The 19,575-nt window shown below is 46.4% G+C and overlaps 1 protein-coding gene across 10 annotated transcripts in view; it reads right to left on the bottom strand.

Annotated features, from left to right (window-relative positions):
- LOC112557874 (pleckstrin homology domain-containing family G member 5-like) overlaps positions 1-19,575 on the bottom strand; it is a 58,951-nt gene that overhangs the window by 9,392 nt on the left and 29,984 nt on the right. For 9 of the 10 annotated variants that reach the window (XM_025227967.1, XM_025227969.1, XM_025227968.1 and 6 more), the window contains 6 exons: positions 15,669-15,798; positions 12,034-12,160; positions 10,892-10,967; positions 9,731-9,977; positions 9,523-9,620; positions 8,901-9,037 (listed from right to left, as the gene is read on the bottom strand). In XM_025227967.1, coding sequence (XP_025083752.1) covers positions 9,589-9,620; positions 9,731-9,977; positions 10,892-10,967; positions 12,034-12,160; positions 15,669-15,798 — 612 coding nt within the window. In that variant the 3' untranslated portion in view covers positions 8,901-9,037; positions 9,523-9,588. Of the gene's footprint in view, positions 1-8,900; positions 9,038-9,522; positions 9,621-9,730; positions 9,978-10,891; positions 10,968-12,033; positions 12,161-15,668; positions 15,799-16,922; positions 19,238-19,575 lie in introns of those variants that run through there. The other variant, XM_025227958.1, reaches the window with a different exon arrangement.

Here is a 19,575-nt window from a genome sequence, read left to right as displayed (position 1 = left end):
TCTGACCTATTCTTCCCACCTGACAGTCACGTCTTCCCAACGTACCGATATTCGCTCTCAGGTCAGCTCTAGAACATAAATCTTTCTGTTCACTCGCCGAGAGGGAGGCTACAAAAACTGGAGGGTGGTGCGAGTAGCGGTAGGGTTGTATTTCAACGCCACTTCATAAAACCCTCCTAGCATCAATTACCAATTCCAGATGCAGCACCTAAATACCTCGTAATATTAATTCGTAAAGACAGACAGACAAACAGAGCATAAACTTAAAAAAAAAAAAAAAAAAAAGTTGACCAAAACTTAACAAGGACCGACTTTATGAAAGCTGCGAAAGACTGAATCGGTACGAAGTTCGCGTTGCTTTTTTTTTTTTATATCACAATGCGCGGATGTATTCGCAAGCATGCACGCACTGAAGCAGTGTGTTGAATACGTCGTCGTCAACATTATGCCGTAGTCTTAGTCGTAGGCAGTATCATCGTCGTTGTCGTCAAGTTCCTTTCTTCTCGTAATCTTTAAGAAACCCCCTTGCACCCGTTTCTTGACAAGGCACGCATTATCTGCTGAACGTAAGCAAGAGTTAAGAGTTATCCCTTGATTTACTGCCCTTGGGCCAAAGTGCCCGAAGCTTGATTTTCAGCGTCCCGCCGCTCCTCCTCCCTGCCTTTTGTAAGTTGCCCTCCCAAAATGGCGCCCAGCATTTCCTTCTCCCAGAGTTTTATATCGCCCCGAAAGCAGTCAATCGATGGCGTCCCGCATGGCGGTCGGGGTGGAGGGAGGGGAAGTGGGCGTTTTTTGTGAGGCTAGGGGGTAGAAGGTGGTGGTGGTGGTGGCGGATGTGGTGTGGTGTGGTAGTGGGGATGGTACAGCGAGAATCGGTATTCCTGGAGGCGCTAGAATCGATGTTGAGATGAGCTGGTCCTGCCGCGTCCACCACGTGGAGAAGGTGTTTGGCCAGGCTGCTGGAGTCAGGGGTCGTACAGACGTGGCCATCAGGAATGACGCATGAGGATGACGTCAGAGACTATTTGTAGGTCTGACGTCACTTCCTATTTCACCCTGCGACGTGTAAAACTAGCCTGGGGATGGGACCCGCTGGTCTCGCAACGTAGTAAACAAAAACAAAAACAAACGGAGGTAGAAAGTGGCCTTGGATCGTTACCTTCATAGCTTGTGTGAAGAATAAAGTTTGACTGTGGAGAAACAGAGGCTAAATGACTGAGGTCATCCTTTCCCTTCTATCCATCATGTCTTGTTACCATACAGTCCTGCAGACAACGAAGAGCATGCGACATAAGCAGGTCAGAAGAATTAATGCTTAGGCTTTAAAGAAAATGTTTGTAGTGTTCTTAGTCCCTGTAGAGGTCTGTATAGACTATACCTATCTCTGGTCGCTACACAGCGGTCACCGGCTCCAAGCCTGAGTTCCTGGTGGTACGGTAGGTGGGTTAATGCCAGTGAACAGCACCTGAGCCCTGAACCAAGGACATTTGTAAGCGAATTGGATACTTACACCTCAAAGACAGGACCGTCGTAGTTTTCTTCTCACGTGAACGAAACAGTATCCGCTTCTTCGTTTTTGATGACGACTGTTACTTTGCTCTGCGCGATAAACAAGAGTAGCTAGCTCTCGTTTGAAGTGTCATTCCACGAGGGTGAGTGTTTACAGGGTTTCATCACGAGCATCGATAGTAAACAGTAGAGGTGGGGGCTGAGACAGAAGCTCCCCGACTATTTGCTGCCAAATCCAGGCGTGACATTTCAACCCAAAGTGAAGGCACCTTCGTCAGCTTCGTCGTCAGTCTGATGTCGGCGGGCCGTTTTCATCACTGATGGAAAACCATCACCATAGCTGATCACATGTATGGGGAACTATCATCAAGTTCGGACCCACATGCAGTGGAAAGCAGGGGGCTTCTCTCAACAACGGACTCTACACAGACTACCACCAACGACAACAGCCACTGCGTGATTTGACAGTTGGTGAAGTCGCCCAGTAGATTTTTTAAAAAGTTGCCACTAATAGGCCTAAAGACAACAAACCGTTAGTGTTAATCACACCGTTGAGCAAACGGCCAGGATGGGACTCGCCGCACGACGGGGTCGGACGCAGACTATTGGCGCCGGATATCTAAAGGCCGTCTCACACAGTGCGACAGATGGAAAGCGAACTAGTCTGGAAAACAAATCTGTAACAACCTGTCCATGTGCTTCTGCCCTTTCTTAAGTCTTTCAACTTGACTGTACAACAATAATCGTCCCCTGTCAGAGCTTCATCCAGTTTGGACTTGCTAGTAGACGCAAGTTGTTTCCAACAGAGTCAACCCGTCTAGCTTCGGCTTTAAGTAACAGTGCCAGACAAATGGATGAGCCACTCTGCACGCAAAAAGGAAACAGAAGGGAAAATTTGTAGCTGGTACTGATCCGAGCCGTGCAGCTGCTGCATAACAGGGAAAGCACTTCAGTGTCATTACCAAGTGCGTGCAACCAGCGCAACATTAACCTTTTCTGTTCACCTCGCTCCGTGTCCGTTAGCCCTGCAGCCAACCGGAACCCGCCAAATGTCTTCTCGCATGGACTGGCTGGTGTTCAGTGGACAACCAATCAAACCGGCAGGATGTCGGCAAACAACCAATCAAACCAGCAGGAGTTCGGCAAGCAAACCAATCAAACTGTCGGGATGACGGCAGACATTGGCAGGATGTTGGGAAGAACTCATCAAGCGGGCAGGACGACGGTAAGTAACGGACATATGCCCTCCAGACAGTTAATCAGAACAGCCAAATATCACGAAAATGTTGACAGTGATATAAAGCGCAGCCGCTACCAAAAAAAAAAAAAAAAAATCACTAATATTCCGTTCATATCTGTCTGTGACATGAATCAGAATGAACAATTCTCCTGGCTTCAATCTGCAGCAGTAATAACCACGCTTTGATTTAGCCCGATGGAGGGAGGGAGAGAAAGACGGAAAGATTTTGGATGAACATTCAAATTGTGCAGTCTGGACGCTTAATTACACAGCAAAGGTTTGCAGCAGCTAAAAAGGCGTTAATTTGTAAGTTCTTGGAACGCCTAATCTTCATACAGATGTAGTCGGGTGAAGACAGAATGTAGCAGGGAAAAAAAAAAAAGCACATTAAATAAAATTTGTAAAAATACCCCACTTAGCAAATAAGCTTGGGATATCCGTTTTGCAGCTTCTTAACTTCGGGATCTCTCGCGAAGGCTAGACAGATGCTCGAGGATCTTGATGCAAACTTGATAAACTGCATCGACAGTGTGCGCGAGATGACGACAGATAACGGCGTCGAGGATCGAGTGGAGGAAGCAACCTTGTCACGTCACAAGCCTTCACGTGCCAACCTGACCTACGTCGCCACCTGCCGCTCTCAACTAACAGCCAATGGGCAGGCGAAATCTGTGGCCACCTGTGACGTTACTATTAGCACCTGCTGAAACTCGATGTTCGTGATTGTTATTTCAACTTCTTCTCATCGTCGTATTCCTCCTCCTTCAGTCTGCAAAGAGCTTTCTTAACCATCTTCCTCCTCTTACAAACTTTGTAAACATTGATTTGTTATACCATAGACGTCACAAGCGTAAAGTGCGTTCGAAAAGTTGATAGCACTGCACGGTCTAGGGGTCGTGATAGCTACTGACGCACGTACGTCTACCCCTCTACCCTCCCCACCCGTTATCACGTCATACATAAATAGGGGGGGGGCTCGTCTCTTCTTACCCGTGACGTTAATCGCGCAAACTCGTCTCCTCTTCATACCCGTCCTACCCAAGACGTCATACCATCCTCCCTTGTAACCTAGACATGACGTCTACCGCTTTGCCCCTCTCAACCACCCGAGACAAATCTTCGTATCTCTCATTACTCCTCGAACCTACCTACAACAATCGCTCTTTGAAGCTCATTACCATCGTTGTGAACAAATGTCGTAGTCAATATCAAAACATAAAAAATCTCTGATTTTGTTTTCTGGCCTGCACCCATCCCCACCCTTCGTGCCAGCGACGGCCACCTCCCCAATGAACGGGTATCAAACACGTACCGAATCGGGTTTCCGGGTTTCCGGGTTTCTAGTTTCTGGGCCGATCGCACTCGAAGAACCGCTGACAAATCTATATTTTCGATCCATATTTCTTTCTTTCTTCATTTAGTCTCTCCCCCACCTCCAGACCCCTAGAATCTGAGCAGCACGCGCCCACGCGATTACAGATGTGAGAGAGAGCTGCACGCGAGTGTGTCGTGTGTGAGATGTCTGTCCTCGCAGCTTGGCTGCTGCCAGACACTTCACGTCCTCGCCCACGCGCTGTCGATGCGGGTAGATGTAGCGATAATCGTGAAAAAAACAATTCAACTGTCATCGCAGCGAGACAGAGGGAAGGACAATATAACCTTTGTTATTTTTGGATTGTTTGTATTTAATCTACATCAATTGTGTCTGCATGCTAGCACGCACCCACGCACCCTGACTCCTCTGCTTTCTCCTTCACTGTCTCTGGTGCACACGAACATACACATGTACGGCTTTGGTACATCTTTGGTCGTGTTTTCTACCATACAGGCATTTCGAATGACTAAAACAAAAGTGTACCTCTTACCTTCACTTCTGTCGGTCAACAAAGTGCGCGAGGTTCACATCGCAGTTCTCTATCTTTTATTCACATACACACAACCTTTGATTAGCAATTTTAGCGATGCACAGCACAGTATGGAGCAGCAACGGTTTGATTTCCTCCGATCCACACACTCACAAACAGATTAATTCACCTGTTGACATGCACCTTATCTGATCCACGCAAACTGCGACAACATCATCCAAGTGCCAGCAGCACTCCGCACAACAACACTCTGGCTCTCGATTCACCTACTCCCCCAGTCTCGGAAAAGTCTCAGACTTTTGTTCCAGTGTAGGGGGAGAGTAAACAACTAAACAAACTCCTCTCGACTCCTCACCGCAATGACACTAACACCCCGAGGGTACTTTTGTGGAAGGCCTGAGAGGCAGGCACTTCCCACCCTGGAGCTCGGGTACTTTCAGCGAAGTGCCACCCCTGATGTGATAGACTCTCTCGCAGATGCAAAGCGTCGCACTCCCGTTTTCTGCTCGACGACAGGCGCAACTGACAGTTCCGCCGTCGCGGCAAGCACTACCACCATCAACACCAGCCCCACCACCACCACTACCTGAACCTCCCTTCGTCCTCCGCGCCGCACTTGGCGCATTGATCCACTCCAAGTTTTCGCGCTGCCACCAACTCGCGCCGCCTGCGTGCAGTCTCCTGGCTGGACTCGCGGCTGCCCAGGTCCTTCTCCTCCTGTCCGTCTAAAGACCATCATTTAGATGTTTGTTATTCCACAGCTCAATCATGGCTTGTAGTTCTACCTCTTACCCCGTGGGTGGAGTCCGCGCGAACACGTGCATATTATGTCCGAAAGAGTCACCGAGTGCGTCAGTAAACAAACATAAACAGCTAAATAAACTAGTGTAGGACAGAGAAAGCTACATTTATCAACGATGAAGAACATTTCATCTCTGTCCACCCACGCCCATTCTTCTCCAACCTTCCCACTTTTCTTCCTATCTCTGTGTTCCAACCTTCCCCCCGCCAACGAACATCCCCTTCCCCTACTGTCTTTAAAGGCCACGTCATCGCCATCACCTCATTACCTCTTGCATGATGGACTTCAGTCCGCATTACCCATCCACCAACTCTTCAAGCTCCCTAACCGCCCGAAGTGGTGGTCCGCGATGCTTCCTTCAGATCGATGGTCATCCCTCCCGTTGGCTCCTGACCCCTACAGCGCCACCTTTGTGGTGATGGACGGACACGTTGTCCTCAGAACGGGTGACCTGTCATGCGGAACCGGGACGCAGGCGGGGAAGGAGATTCTCATACTGACTTGTCGTATGGTTATGTGGGATGTCGACAGGCAATCGTAAAAGTTTGCCTTCTTGTCACTTTAACAGTTATAAGCAAGTCAATGATCTCGGGACCATGAGATAAGTTCTAAAGAATGAGATACAAAAACTGTCTTTACTTTCGACTGGACAGGCATTTTGTTTGTTTGTTTGTTTTTTTCAACTTGTGCTTTTGGCTTATTCTAGAAGTTATGACGGGGAAACGTTCGGCTGCAAGCAGTCCAGAAATGTAGACCGATTATTTATTTTTATTTTTGTCATAAGTCATAGATATAAATGCGTGAAGCGGAGCCGCAGTGGCCTGGCTGGGAGGAGGAGGCTAGGGTGTGGCGGGAAGGGTATGTTCTTTCTAAACCTCGTAACTAGTCATCTCTTCACGTGACCCAGCATCGAACGACTCGTATAGAGACTTTCCGGAAGTAATTCTCCGGAGCTGGAAGAGGATCAGGGTGTGGATGGAAAGATAGGGGTGGGAGGTGGGTAGGTACTCAACCAAGTGAGTTTTACTGTAGGTACTAGTCTGTGGCAGACAGCGGTAAGTTATTGACTGGAGAAGCGATTAATTAAATGAACATCGCTTCCCAGGCCACCGGGAGGGCAAACCTCAGGCTGCTGCTGCTGCTGGTCGATGGCGTCACGGACCACGTGAAGTACAAGCTGGACATTAGACAGCACTGTAGCTACACGATAGACCGCAAGATCCCAAACAATAGCAACAAATATTAAAATAACACGTGTCAAGAACAACAACAAACAGCCCTGAAATATATTTTAAAGTTTTCTCCATTCATGTAGAAACGAATCTCAACACAGCATCCAACGAGAACAAAAGTGAAGGTAATGGCTGTCATCACGTGATGGCGACTGATGATGGACAGGTCGATTCCCAGTGAAGCTACGGCAGTAGGTCAGGGTTGATGGACCGCTGGGTCCATATGTGTTCCACTACCTGCACTTCTTCTTTGGACATGTAAAAGTCTTACGAGTCACATGTACCCTTTCGGAACTATCTCCCGCGGAAGCTTCTAGTCAATCATCAGACACGCGTTTCGTTCCGCTCTTGTTTCCATGGGAACCGACTAGCTTTCGATTAGTTTCCACCTCGGGTATGTCTTCCAGTAAGACCTTTTCGGACTTTTCTTGAGACTTCTCCTAGTCCACTCTCACCTCTCTCAATAAAGAGAAAATAAAAAATGGCGAGTTTGCTCCCCCTACCACATCCTTTTACTCCTCTCGTCACTACCCATAGTTCACTCGGCTTTTGCAAATCTTCCTCGTCTGGGAACGTAGCCTCACTTCCCTGATTACCAGCCTATGACATTCACTTTCGACGGAATCTGGAGATTTAAGAAGAGTTCAAAAAGTGGGGAGGGACCGAACTGTGTGAGCGTGGGTGGTCTGCCGACAGGGGCGGTAAGTGATGAAGGGGGAAAGGTCAGTGCGGACAAGTTGAATCCGAGGGCGCTGGAGGAAAGGAGAGAGAAAGTCGATTGGAATTGTCTGGTGATGCGGAAGCGTCCAGGAAGACGTTCATTTACATCAACTGCAGGCACTCACACCGTGATGGGGGAGGGTTGTTGAGGAAGTCACGTGGTCGAGATTCAGACCCCGCGCGCGCGCACACACACACAAGCATTGCCCCGCCCCCAGCAATCTCCGTTCGTGGACGTTAGTCGCACGGCACGCGTAAATGCGCCATCCATCAGACGACAGAACAGCTACTGTCCTCCAGCCACTTCCGGCGAGGAAAAATATAATCAGGACAGCCAACGACCCTCGCATGCCGCGCCAGTGTCAGAAATCCGGGACAGGCAGAACCATCACCGACATCGACTCGGGGCAACATCTTCTGGTACCTCGCCTCAGATGGCCCCCGAGGTACAGATTTCTGAAGACAAAGAGCTTTGCCAAAGCAGTGTCAGATACTTGAGGCATGGTAGCATTAAGCAGTTTGGACGAAGGAGAAAAACAAAATGAAGAAGGAAGGAAAGAAAGGAATACAGTCAAGCGAGAATGACATACGGTAGCATTCTCTTGTATATATCATTAGTTCTAGCGTCCTTTTTGCTTACTTCACGAAGATGAGCCACTTGACCGAAGAAGAACGACCAGTCCTCATTGCTCGGAAAGACCTTTGTTATGGTCCGATGAGCTATGGCTCTGTCGTGTGACCATTGTCAAAACACATTTAAATTTTCTAAAGTACAAGAACACATGGCAGCGCCTGAACATGAAAACATGCGGGCAGGCGTTCTCACTCTCAGACACGCGCACACAAACACACACACACACACACGAACACACACGCGCGCGCGCATGCACTCAGAAAATGAGTTTGCCTTGCTCGTCCTAAATGAAAGGTTCAGGAGCTTCTGCCCTCATCATTGACTACTTGTCAACAGAATCTCTGCGGCCGCCTGGTCCTCAGCAAACAACGGCAGACTGTTAATGAGTTTGCGATGTTTTCAGATATCGCGAAAATATGTAAATGTCTTTGGAAAGGCTGCCTGGACCGACTTTCACAATCTGGTCTCAAAATCGCTTTTCGTTTGTTTACTCCTGTCAATCATTTCCGCATTGTCATAAACCTAGACACTATATTTCTCTGCAAGATCTTAATTTATTTTTTCAGTAAACTTTAAGACAAATCCCGGTGAACGGACAGTCAGGCGAAACTTTTTGTTTGGCGCCATGAGATGTCCAACTCTTCTAGTTATCGCAAAACTTAATTAAACGACTTCCAAGGAAAAGTACCAAGAAACAGCAGACCATTGTCATCCAAGTTCAAAATACCGGGCTCCAGGACATGTCACCACCAGTGCTCTGTTTACAAAATGGTTACAACCCAGAGAGAGCGCAGACACCCAGGTGGAAGGGTAGAGACAGGACAGGAAATCAAGAAGAGAAGGTGCGTGTGTGTGTGTGTTTGCACGCGCGCGAGAAAGAGAGAAGGTGTGTACTTACCTTTGATCTCCAAGGTGTTGCCGACGAGAAAAAAGGAATCGGAGTAGAGGGGGAGTGGGGTGTTGGACTTCTCGATGAAGACGTTGACGAAGTTAATGTCGATGTTTCGCCTGGTGAGGACAGGCTCCAGGACCTCTCTGCACAGTGAACGCAGGTCAGGCAATGACGATGATTAATGAGGATGATGATGATAATGATGAAGATGATAATAATAATAATCATAACAAAAAGAAGAAGGAAAAAGAAAGGAATACAGACAAGCGAGAATGACATGTCGACCATTATGTTCTATCTGTATTTTCAGAGCATCTGAGGGCGACAGCTGTATCAGTCGATGCTGCAGACGACAGACAGCTGTGGAGACTTTGGGTTAGTTTACCGTGTATGTACATAAGGTGCACAGTCCAATGGGTACACTCGGGTACTCTTCATGCAAACAAGATGGATTTTCTTTTGTAACGTAAAAAGTTACTCAGTGTTTGATAAAGATGTGAAAAGATGGTTGGTGGTATAACTCAGAATGTGAAGGAGATAAGGCGGGCAACCAAACAGAGTGAGGTCATATGTAACAAACAGTGAGGTCACATGTAAAACACATAGGTTATATGTGAAGTAGTCTTACCGGAGTGTCGTAAACTGAGAAGCTGGAACAACTTCCAGGTCCTCGCTATCACCTTCCGAGCACACCTTAATGGTGAAGAATCCGTCTTGTATAGTAACCTGAAACATTACATCAGAGTGAGACCTGTACTCTTGACATAAGTTCTGCAACCAGAAATGCTGCACAAGGAAGGACGAAGAACTTGCTTTAGTCAGACACCGGACCTTACCTTCGACTGTCGCCTGACCGGGCGTACGAGGAGTTGAGGGTGGCAAACTGTCAGGGGCTGAGCAATCGGTGCCGTCTAGTCGTGCGAAGTAGAGGGAATCCCACGTGTGTGAGTCCTTCCGATCACCTCCAACTCCATCCGCGACCTCGCCCTCCGTCTCTGACGTCACGCTGGCCATCATGTCTGGCCCTTCTGGACACGCAATCTGCGCCAGGGCCGCCTCCAGAGCGGGAGCCGAGAAGCTGTCCTGCAAGTCACGGAAAACCGAGGCATGTCGTGATGAGAATGAACAACATGGGTAGAGGGTACAGGACACAGGTATACAGGATACACAGGGCACAGGACACAGAGTGATGGAGGCAATATGTAAAGCACATGACAGGATACAGGTCATGGGATACTGGATATTACAGACGACACATGATATCAGTGTATACATGCAACTGCATTTAGGATACCGTATGCAGGGCAGCAGTACAGAGGGTACCTCCCCACAGGGATGGGGAAAGAAAAAGCAACAGATGGGATGAGCACCGCCCTTACAAAAGCTGTCCTGAGATGGGCAACAACCGCAAGGTGTCGGCACTGTCTTTACCTTTTGAAACAGGAAGTTACAGGCTATAAGACATAAGACACAGTATACAGGGACACAGTACACATGACACATCCTGGACACAGTAGACTGTACAAAGGATACAAGACAGGACAGAGAATTCAAGAGATGGACGCTGGACAGGACAAAGACCATAAGACAATTGGAAACAGAAGGCATCAGGACGCAGAAAGCGACCCGAGGTGTGGAGCACGTGGATCAATGGAAGGATAAAAATTTCCAACAGAAAATACGATGTAACACATGTCCCAGCACAAGACAGTGTAAAAAGTCGTTAGGAAATATATGGTGATGTAAAACCGTTCTTTTTATGAGACAGAAGGAACGCGAATCCAATTAGTTCAGACCTGTGTTCCTTTATAACTTTTTAAGTTTTTTTTTAACATTCAAGTGTCTGTCTTGAGCCTGTCTCCCATCACCGTCGTCTACTAGTTATCGTCACTGGCGAGAAGATTTGGTCGTTAAGTACGATCATGCTGAAAGAGCAGCTGACCAGGCTAGACACGCCACAGACGCTCGACACAAAATGGAGAAACAAGGACACTCACATTCTTCGAGAAACTTTTCTTTTTCACCGCTTTCTTCCGCTTCAGTTTCCTCTCGACTTCACTCGGAGACTTGTTTCTGCAGCAGCAAGAAGCATCAGTGATGAGCTGTTAGTGCACTGATAAGTGTGTGTAATAAGGCTGGTGAGTTGTTAACTCACAACCTGTTTTTGTTTACTCAGACCATGGCTACCAACTAGCATATGTGTGAGTTTGAGTAATAGAGAAAGGTGTACTTGTGTGAGAAGGAGAGAGATTTTCATGTACACATATTGTTTGTCGTACAGAAATATATGGACACAATAATGACCACAGCTGTCTATAGACTAATATTACATTTACTTCATTATATTATAATACTAATAAATATACAATCTTAAAATATCACAAATATTAACATTGAAGTCTACCTCTTTCTGTCAGTGAAGCTTATCGGGCTTCTGCGTACATTTTCGAGTGGAACGCACCCGGGGTGTTGGTGGTACTTTCAGTGAGCCTCCCTTACCTTCTGCATACCATCGGCAGTCGACGTCAAAGACTGGGTGACGTGGCCGTCAATTTTGTGACGATCAATTATTTTCTAATCTGACCCTCGCTTTTGCCTCGCAATATCCGCTGCACACCTGGGTGTGCGCCGTTTGGCCAGATCGATCATTTCTCCATCGAAACATGAAAACCTAGATAAGCGGTTCTCAGCGACTGACACACTGGAGTGCTGTGGGGCTTGAACACCTCGCGGTGATCGATAGCATGAGTTTGCATCCGTGTCGGTATGTGTGTACATGACCATACTCCCACGACTCTCAAACAGTAATATATTTCAGTCTGTGCGATGATTATCGATAATGTGTTATAACATATATTTATCATGCTTTGCAGAGATCAAATTTTTTTAGGGACCCCCCCCCCTTTACAAGCAATTTAAAAAAATGATTACTTTTATCGATTAAATAATGTCAATCAAACGCTGATGTGACTGGTTTAAAAAAAAAAGCGTAAACCTCGAAGGACTTACTCATAAAATATTCATCGCTTTTCTCCGTTGCAGTAGTTTTGTTTTTTTAAAGTTGTTATGTGGATTAACAGGATTGGTTGATTTATCGGATTATCGCTCGGAGACACCAGATACTTGTCCAATTTCTCACCTTTTGAAGTCTTTGCTCGGCTTCTTGACGAAGAGGCTGAGACCATCCACGGTGTCCTCATCGTGATGCCAGTCCTCGGCGCTGTCGCTCTCAACAGGAGACTGCTCTTGGCGACCGTAGCTCAGTCCTGGAGGACAGACACGCTCTGATGAGTGCAACCGGAAGTCGTGATTTACGGTGGTCCGCGTAACAACGTATCGCCACTCACAGTAAGAGACTTACTGGGTCTCCCCTCCTCCCACATCCCGTTTGTTCATTAGGCACGCGAAGCATCTAACGTATCTCTATGAACATCTTCTCTGTAGCCATGGCGACAACCAATTTACGTCCTTTGTCCTGCTCTTATCTCCTTCATGATTCACTAAGCTACATCACCTGTATCTTATATTAATTGATCACAAGATGGCAGAAAGTCTACAGTTCAACAAACCTCCAGTAGTCTGTAACGCCGGGGACACCCTAAGGAAGGTCTACAGATGATTACACGGTATGAAGGAGGAGACTGGCCGATGTTAATCATTGCCACTACTAGAGAAAGCTTACTCCCCTACAAGGCATAGATCTTTCTGCAATATCTGTGCATATTTATTGACAGAACTTGCAATCAAAAAGTGCTAGCTGACGGGGAGGAGGAGGAATTGGTGTTTTACACCGAGCCTGCAACTAAGAGTATATATCACAAGGCAGCCAGCCCTGTAAACATTTGCCAAGCAGACTACAGACTCAAAGAAACTAACTGTAAGAGCAGTCATTTTTTTTTTCTTTTCAGAAAAAGCATAATACAGTGACAGCATGTAGGCATTTAATGTTACAAATCCACAAGAGAGACTTAAATGACAGCCGTCAGTTGCTGATGTGCATTAGGGAATGAAAGATTTCATTAAAACTCGTTCTGTTTCGTAACGGTAGGTGAACGTATACAAAACAAACAACCTAGCATCTTCCTCCTACGCCGCTGACTAATAACAGCCAAGAAAAGGTCGTTTTGATGGAAGCTATCGCCATAACAAGATATCTGCTCTTGCACAAGGGAAATAAACAGTACGTTGCAGCTATGCTTTGATTACTTCCCTTGTCAATGCAGACGAAGAACGGCATGTAAAGGATACGTAAGTGTCAATAATAAAGCAATAATAATATTCCATGTATAAAGTGCCATTCCCCCGTGCGGAGGCAAGCACAATGCGCTGTACACCGATGATCACAAAGAACCATCAGGTCAACAAAGTGCACAATTTTAAGGCGTGCAGCAGAATACAGGTTCCACGGGATGACTGGGGAAAAACAAAAAGCCCTGACAGAACAAGGACGGAGGTGGAAAGTGAGGAGAAAGGTTAGCAGAAGAGTTTACTTGTTAATTAATTCCGAGATCAAGTCTGCAGGCCGGTGGCGCTTGTCACCAAGACAGTGGAGATTGAAAGTCCAGAGTTCAGATCTTGTTAATGCACGTTGTTGTTTCTCTGCATATCACACCTGCTTAAAGGGCCTACTGCTTTGTTGTCACAGCTTTGGTTGTTGGTTTGGCGTAAAACATTAATATTCCACCACACACACCTCTGAAATGTGAGGCCAAACAAATATATAGGAAGGTTACAAGTGCACCTCAGCGCCGCGAGGCCAAGAAAATATTTTTCGTTCAAAACAATCTCGCCCCCTAGCATCAGTTCTGTCTCCTGAGGTTTAGAGGTAGTCTAGGGTTAGGGGCAGAGTTAAAGTGTAGGTTTTTGTGTTGGTCAGAATGACCCAGCAGAGAAAACACTCGGATGGAGTCGAGGTTTGTCGGCAGCAGCGTTGGGATGTTCGCGCATGCGTAGAAGACGTCAGTGCCAAAAGACGGGAAGAAGACAGAGGCAGGCGAGGCCAGTAAAGTGCAGGGTACAATGGTCATTGTTCTAATTTTAGCATGACCAGCCTTCTCACACAAAGGCGTGTGTGAGAGGAATAAATTTATAGCCTGTGTTAGAGAGAAGGGGACAGTGAAGGAGAAGAGTTTGCACTTCAATAAGGGTTAGAACTTGAGCTAGGGAAGACTCTAGATATATCACCCCGACCTCCCACCCCTGACCCCGCCACCCTCGGGTCTACTCCATCCCTGAACGCACCTTTTGTTTCTGCAGACAGGAAGCAAACAGTGATAGTGTTTTCAATAAACAAATCAATAAAAGGACGTTTATTCATGTTTTCCTCCTGGGAACAAAAGTGCTTCTAGCTAAAAAGGTACAAAAACCTTTGTTATTAGAGAAGGAGTCAGCACGATGGGGTGGATATGTGGGAATCCTTTCAAGGATGCTTCCTTTTCGCTTCCCTTGTGATGGGCAGCGATGTTTGGTGAGTGCCATGGTCTAGCACTCCATGGAGAAATCACAGATATACACATAGGTCGGCGATGAAATAAAAGGAAATTTGGGGCTTAGTGGACCTGACATAGGGGAATGTCTACCAAAACATCCACAGTGCTCGGTCAAGGCCGTTCCTAGATGGATGAAATGTTTGACTGAGTTTTCACATCAACATCCGGTCAACACTTGCCACACTTTGGTCAAACGATCGTCAATGTTTGTCTTTCTACCTTCACAAGGTACTTGAAATGTTCTCTTTTTCTGCATTCTTGGAGGGTTGGTTTCCCCAGCGACAGGACAGAATCTAAGACTCTACTAACAATGGAAGAAATCATGGTGCCGATGTCTGTTGTTTTGCTGACAGAAGATCACACCTCATTAAGGAATTCACCTGTAAATGGGAGGGTGATTAACGAACAGTGGCATTCAACTTTTGCCATCAATACAATCACAATGTGACCGAGGAATGTCGGGGGAGATGACAGGAGGTTATGTCCTGGTCATGCTGCCTACTCTGCACTAAACGGATCTTTGTCCCTACCCCGACCTGCAAATAGTTCTTCCTGCACTCTGCTCCCTCTTCTCTGGTAAAACCACAGCGTCTTATTTTTAAAGAATCCTTGTTTGCATCTCAGATACTTTTTAAACTCATAAAATAATGTTTAAACAAGGTAGCCGTGAATAATCTTTGTGAAATGCCCATCGAATCAAGAGAGGTTGTCCCGGTCTTTAAAAAAAAAACAACCCAAAACTTAAAACTGCCGGGATATGCAAATACTTGCTGAGCAGAAAATAAATAAGGGCTACACAATGTTCGACAAAAACCAAACAAAACCCAGTCTCAGTGCAGGCCAGAAAGCTACTGGTGGGTAGGGTGGGGTAGAAAGAGGGTGGAAGGGGTTGTGGGCGACATGAAATCCAACAAGAGCTGCTGTCCATCCTCCATTGCACTCAAGACAAAGACACAATGAGATTTACTTTTTCTTACGATCGTCTTCTGTTAATCTCTGTCTCTCTAACCCTCCCTATCTCTCATTCTCTCCCCAACTGTCCTCTCCTTTACCCATCGAAAGAGATGGGGGTTGCAAAGTGATCGTATACACTTTCCACACATCAAAGTGCCGATAAGTTTCACCAGGGTTAGAGCCAGTCTTAAGAAAATTTAACCCTCCGATAGAAGATGCAAACATTAATGCAAAGCGGCCCAGTAGCCGTCTATGTGTCCTCTGTGTTGGCCACTCAAAACACCGATAATTGTGTAATAAGGAACTATTTTTGTCAGGGTGCACCACTTACTCTTGCTCGTGGCGTCTAGCACCAGGTGACCGCTGAACTCCGGCTGTCGGTGAATGTCCAGGTCACACTGACGACACAGCAGCAACGGCTTGTCGTGGTTGTCCTCGCTGCACTGGGGATGATGACACACCTGAGACAAGACACAGCCACATCTTTAATGGAGTCACAGGAATATTGTGTCCCAGCCACCCCATATCAGTATTGAGCTCTCAAGGCAGACCAGGTGAGAGCAGTGGTAAACTACTAACTCTAAATGTCCTGTTCACATTATTAAGGCTATATCATGCAAGCAGTTTTATTTAACAAAAACCACAAAACAAAACTTGAGATTTTTTATATGTGAGACTTGATAAATTCTCACTAAAACACTTTTATACTCAACAAAATATTTTACTAAGTTGACTCTGATGTTATTTTTCTAAGACTTAGCACTTTGTCCATCCTGATTACAATTACAAATGGAAGACAGGATCATTGTATTAAAGCAGCATGTCGTCCAACATTTCTCAGAAATATAATCTGCATCACAGCCATTTCCAGATTTGCGCGTTTCATAAGGCACCAGGTTCTATTTCCAGAAAATTTGCTGTTTTGCTAAGACAGTGAATCATATTCCTACACGAACTGTATAGCTAGAGAGACAGATAGGTAGCCAGACATATAAATCGACAGACAGAAAATAGAAAACATTATCACGACGTTTGCTGCCAAAGTTTTACATGATCTCAGCAAAACTCTCAGACTGACCAAGAATTTTATTTTTGCTACATTTATTCACCCAGGACCTCTTGCTGGAATTTATAAACATGCAGACTTTACGATAAGCTCGAGCTCTTTCGTCTACTTTGTCCATTAGTTCTACTTAGTCCAAGGTGTGATAAATATTTAAACGACGAGCAATGTCATCAAACCTGTTAGTTCGGTGTGTACAAAGAAGGTATCTATCTCACCCTCTTTCTCTCGTTCTTGCGATAGACAGATGTAAGCGCAAAACAGCGGTTAAAAATTTCTGATATAACTGTCACTACATCAATGAGACATCGATGAAATATTGGGATCGTCCACATAAACAATGAAATAAACGATATCGTCTTTAAATTGGATGGGAATGTCTAACAAGAATAAACGCGAAAAAAGATAATTTTCTCTTATCGGTTTTTGTAAGTCACCTTAGTTTGCGACTTGCTTCCCATTGTCGGCGAGCGAGCAAAGGTAAGTGCACGCAGCCTTCACCCCGTGCCACCAGAGACTCACCTTCATGCTTTCGTCTTCCAGGACCTTCTCCACCAAGTCACCGATACCTTCTCGTCCGGGAATCACACAGCCTGGGACTTCACTGGGGTCCCCCACACGTTTGACGCGCGCAGGAGAGCTACAGCCCTCGCCATTCGTTATCCTTGTTTCGACAACTTCCGGCGAATTCCTGGGCGACGGGGCCGAGGTGGGCGCCGGTTGTCTCGGACGGTTGTGCAAGGCCGGCGAGTTTGGCAACGAGCCACCATCAGGACAGGGGCCCGGCGTCCACACCTGGCGTGAGTCCATCATGCTTTGCACGCTGACGTCGACTTCCGTTCTGCGCGAGACTCCAGGCATGGGGAACATGGAAGCCACGAAGCTTTGCTGGCGATCGTTGTCGCAAGCTTCGGATGGTGGGACTTCCTGTTTGGTCAGGTCTCCGTTGCTATTTTTCGGAGATTCTTCTGTGCAATCGTTGTCGTCGTCAGTGGAAATTGAGAAATTCATTAAAGTGTCATCGTCGGAACTCATCCCTTCATCGTCGTCGCTTTCGTTACGGGGACGTTCATAAGGTGTGTCTCCTCCTCCACTACCGCTTTCAACAATTCGACTGTGGTCTCTAAACTCGGCCTCTTCATTCCCGGCATCGAGAGATGCTTTAGCGAGGCCTCTACCTGGCGGAACACCTCCGCTTTCAGATCGCTCCGGTGTTTGCGATGTAGAATGATCCTCCCAGCAGCTGGTTCATCACCTCTCTCTCGTCCTCACTGCTGTCATCACTGACAGGCAAAAAGTCTGAAAATAACTTGTTGACGAACTGCTCCCCGTCCAAGCTGCCCAGCGCAGGAATCAAAAATGGCGGAAAAGATGGCGGAGACTGGGAATTCTGACGCCTGCAAACTGAAGTTTCGTCGTCGGGGATGTATCCACTGTCTTGGGATCTTCCTGGACTCTCATACGAACCGAGCTCCAACGCCAGCCAGCACATTGTTTGACGAGTGTTGCCCCCAGCTCCATGTTGGATCCTGAGTAATGTCCGAAACTGTTGGCTCGAAATCCAACGGTCTCCACGTCCACGACCGTGTGGCACCCAGGACGTCTGTCCCGGATGTGTCAATAGCTATCCTTTCTTTATGCTTCTTGCGCCAAGAGTTGAAACCGCCACTGATTTTCTTTTTCGCTTGCTGGAGTCGTGTAGAAGGCATGTTTGACTTTGAACCTCCTCTAAACTGTTTTCCTTTTCAGCTGAGCAAACCCCGATTGCTCTCCAAATACAAATTTATGAAGAAGTCTCTTCTTTAAGACACACCTACCATCATCACAAAAACCGACTCACAGTACTCACAACAAAGCACTTCCGTTATCCAATCCTTGGTGAGGACATGGCACAAATCACGTGTTGCCTGTAACATTAAAGCTCTTTCTGAAAGACGAAGAAATTTCTCGATGTTAGATGTCTTTCAGATGTCGATGTTGGATGTCTGGCCGAGGGGAGGCGTAAATCCCAGCGAGCACACGACAGTGGGACGAGACTGGCTTCGGAGAAGTTGTTGTTGGCGGTGTTATATTTACTGTGAACTATTTACTGCGGGACAGGCCGTCCCACCGAGTGGTGCACTGGTGCTGACATGACATCACAGTGCAGTGGGTGTGCTAGCATAAGCTATGTCATCAATGGGCCGTTTGTGCCTGGCGCATGCGCACCGCCAGTATGAAGGAAAGATAAGAGTTGTGTGTGTGAGAGAGAGAAAGTGTACTTTTCCCATGTTATGTTACATTAGGCCAATATTATTCCTCCTTTTTTTCTTAACTTCCTTTGTTGTCTTTCTCTCGATCTTTTCATCCTCTAGTCCCCCTCCCAATCTATCAAAGAGCTGTCACAGACTAATGAATTCAGGAAAATAGAATTAGATACATAATTGCATTTGTTCTCGTGCATATCAGCAAACCTAATATCTACATTAGTTTACTTTCTCACCCACCACACACTCTTCAGCTCGAGGAAAGCTTTGAGATCAGAACTGTGTGGACGAGAAGAGCAAACATTTGTTTCTTTTTTTAATAATTTTTTTTTCTTTGAAGTTCATGGAGTGGGAGAGAAGAGGTTAAAACAACAAAGTTAGCATGTCTTCGTGTCAGTACCAGGCTACACTGACACACTTCGAGGACTTGATTCTCTACAGTTTATTACCGGTATAAAATGTTTTGCCAAAGGTGTGCTGTCTCTCTCTCTCTCACACACACACCTGTGCCGGTTGTAGAAACAGAGAAACACTAAACACCGATGTCAGGGGTGTGGCACGGACAAACTGTGTGTCATCGTGCGCGAGCTCTGAGAAGTAGTATAAGAGAGAGTGGGAGATAATAAAGGCCAGATATACTGACCCTGTCGATGAACATGTTATCTGACATCTAACATCTATGTATGAAAAAAATTTTCCCTTTTAGTCTGCTTTTTCAGCACTTTCCCTTCCTCTCTTTAAAAAACCCAACAAACTACACAAACAGGTCCGTAAAGGTGTGTCAGACCACGGCTAGTCTCACTTTAGATGATTTTAATCGGTCACCTCTGTACACATACCTGGCAAGTCGTTTTCTAAACCCACTTGAGGTACGGCGGGCCTTGACATGGATTCAAGAAGTCTGGGTACTTCACCTGTGAGGCCAGCCC

The sequence above is a fragment of the Pomacea canaliculata genome, linkage group LG2 (genome assembly GCF_003073045.1).
Source record: "Pomacea canaliculata isolate SZHN2017 linkage group LG2, ASM307304v1, whole genome shotgun sequence".
Lineage (NCBI taxonomy): Eukaryota > Metazoa > Mollusca > Gastropoda > Architaenioglossa > Ampullariidae > Pomacea > Pomacea canaliculata.
Note: the sequence above shows the minus strand (reverse complement) of the source record. Positions and strands in the feature narration are given on the sequence as shown.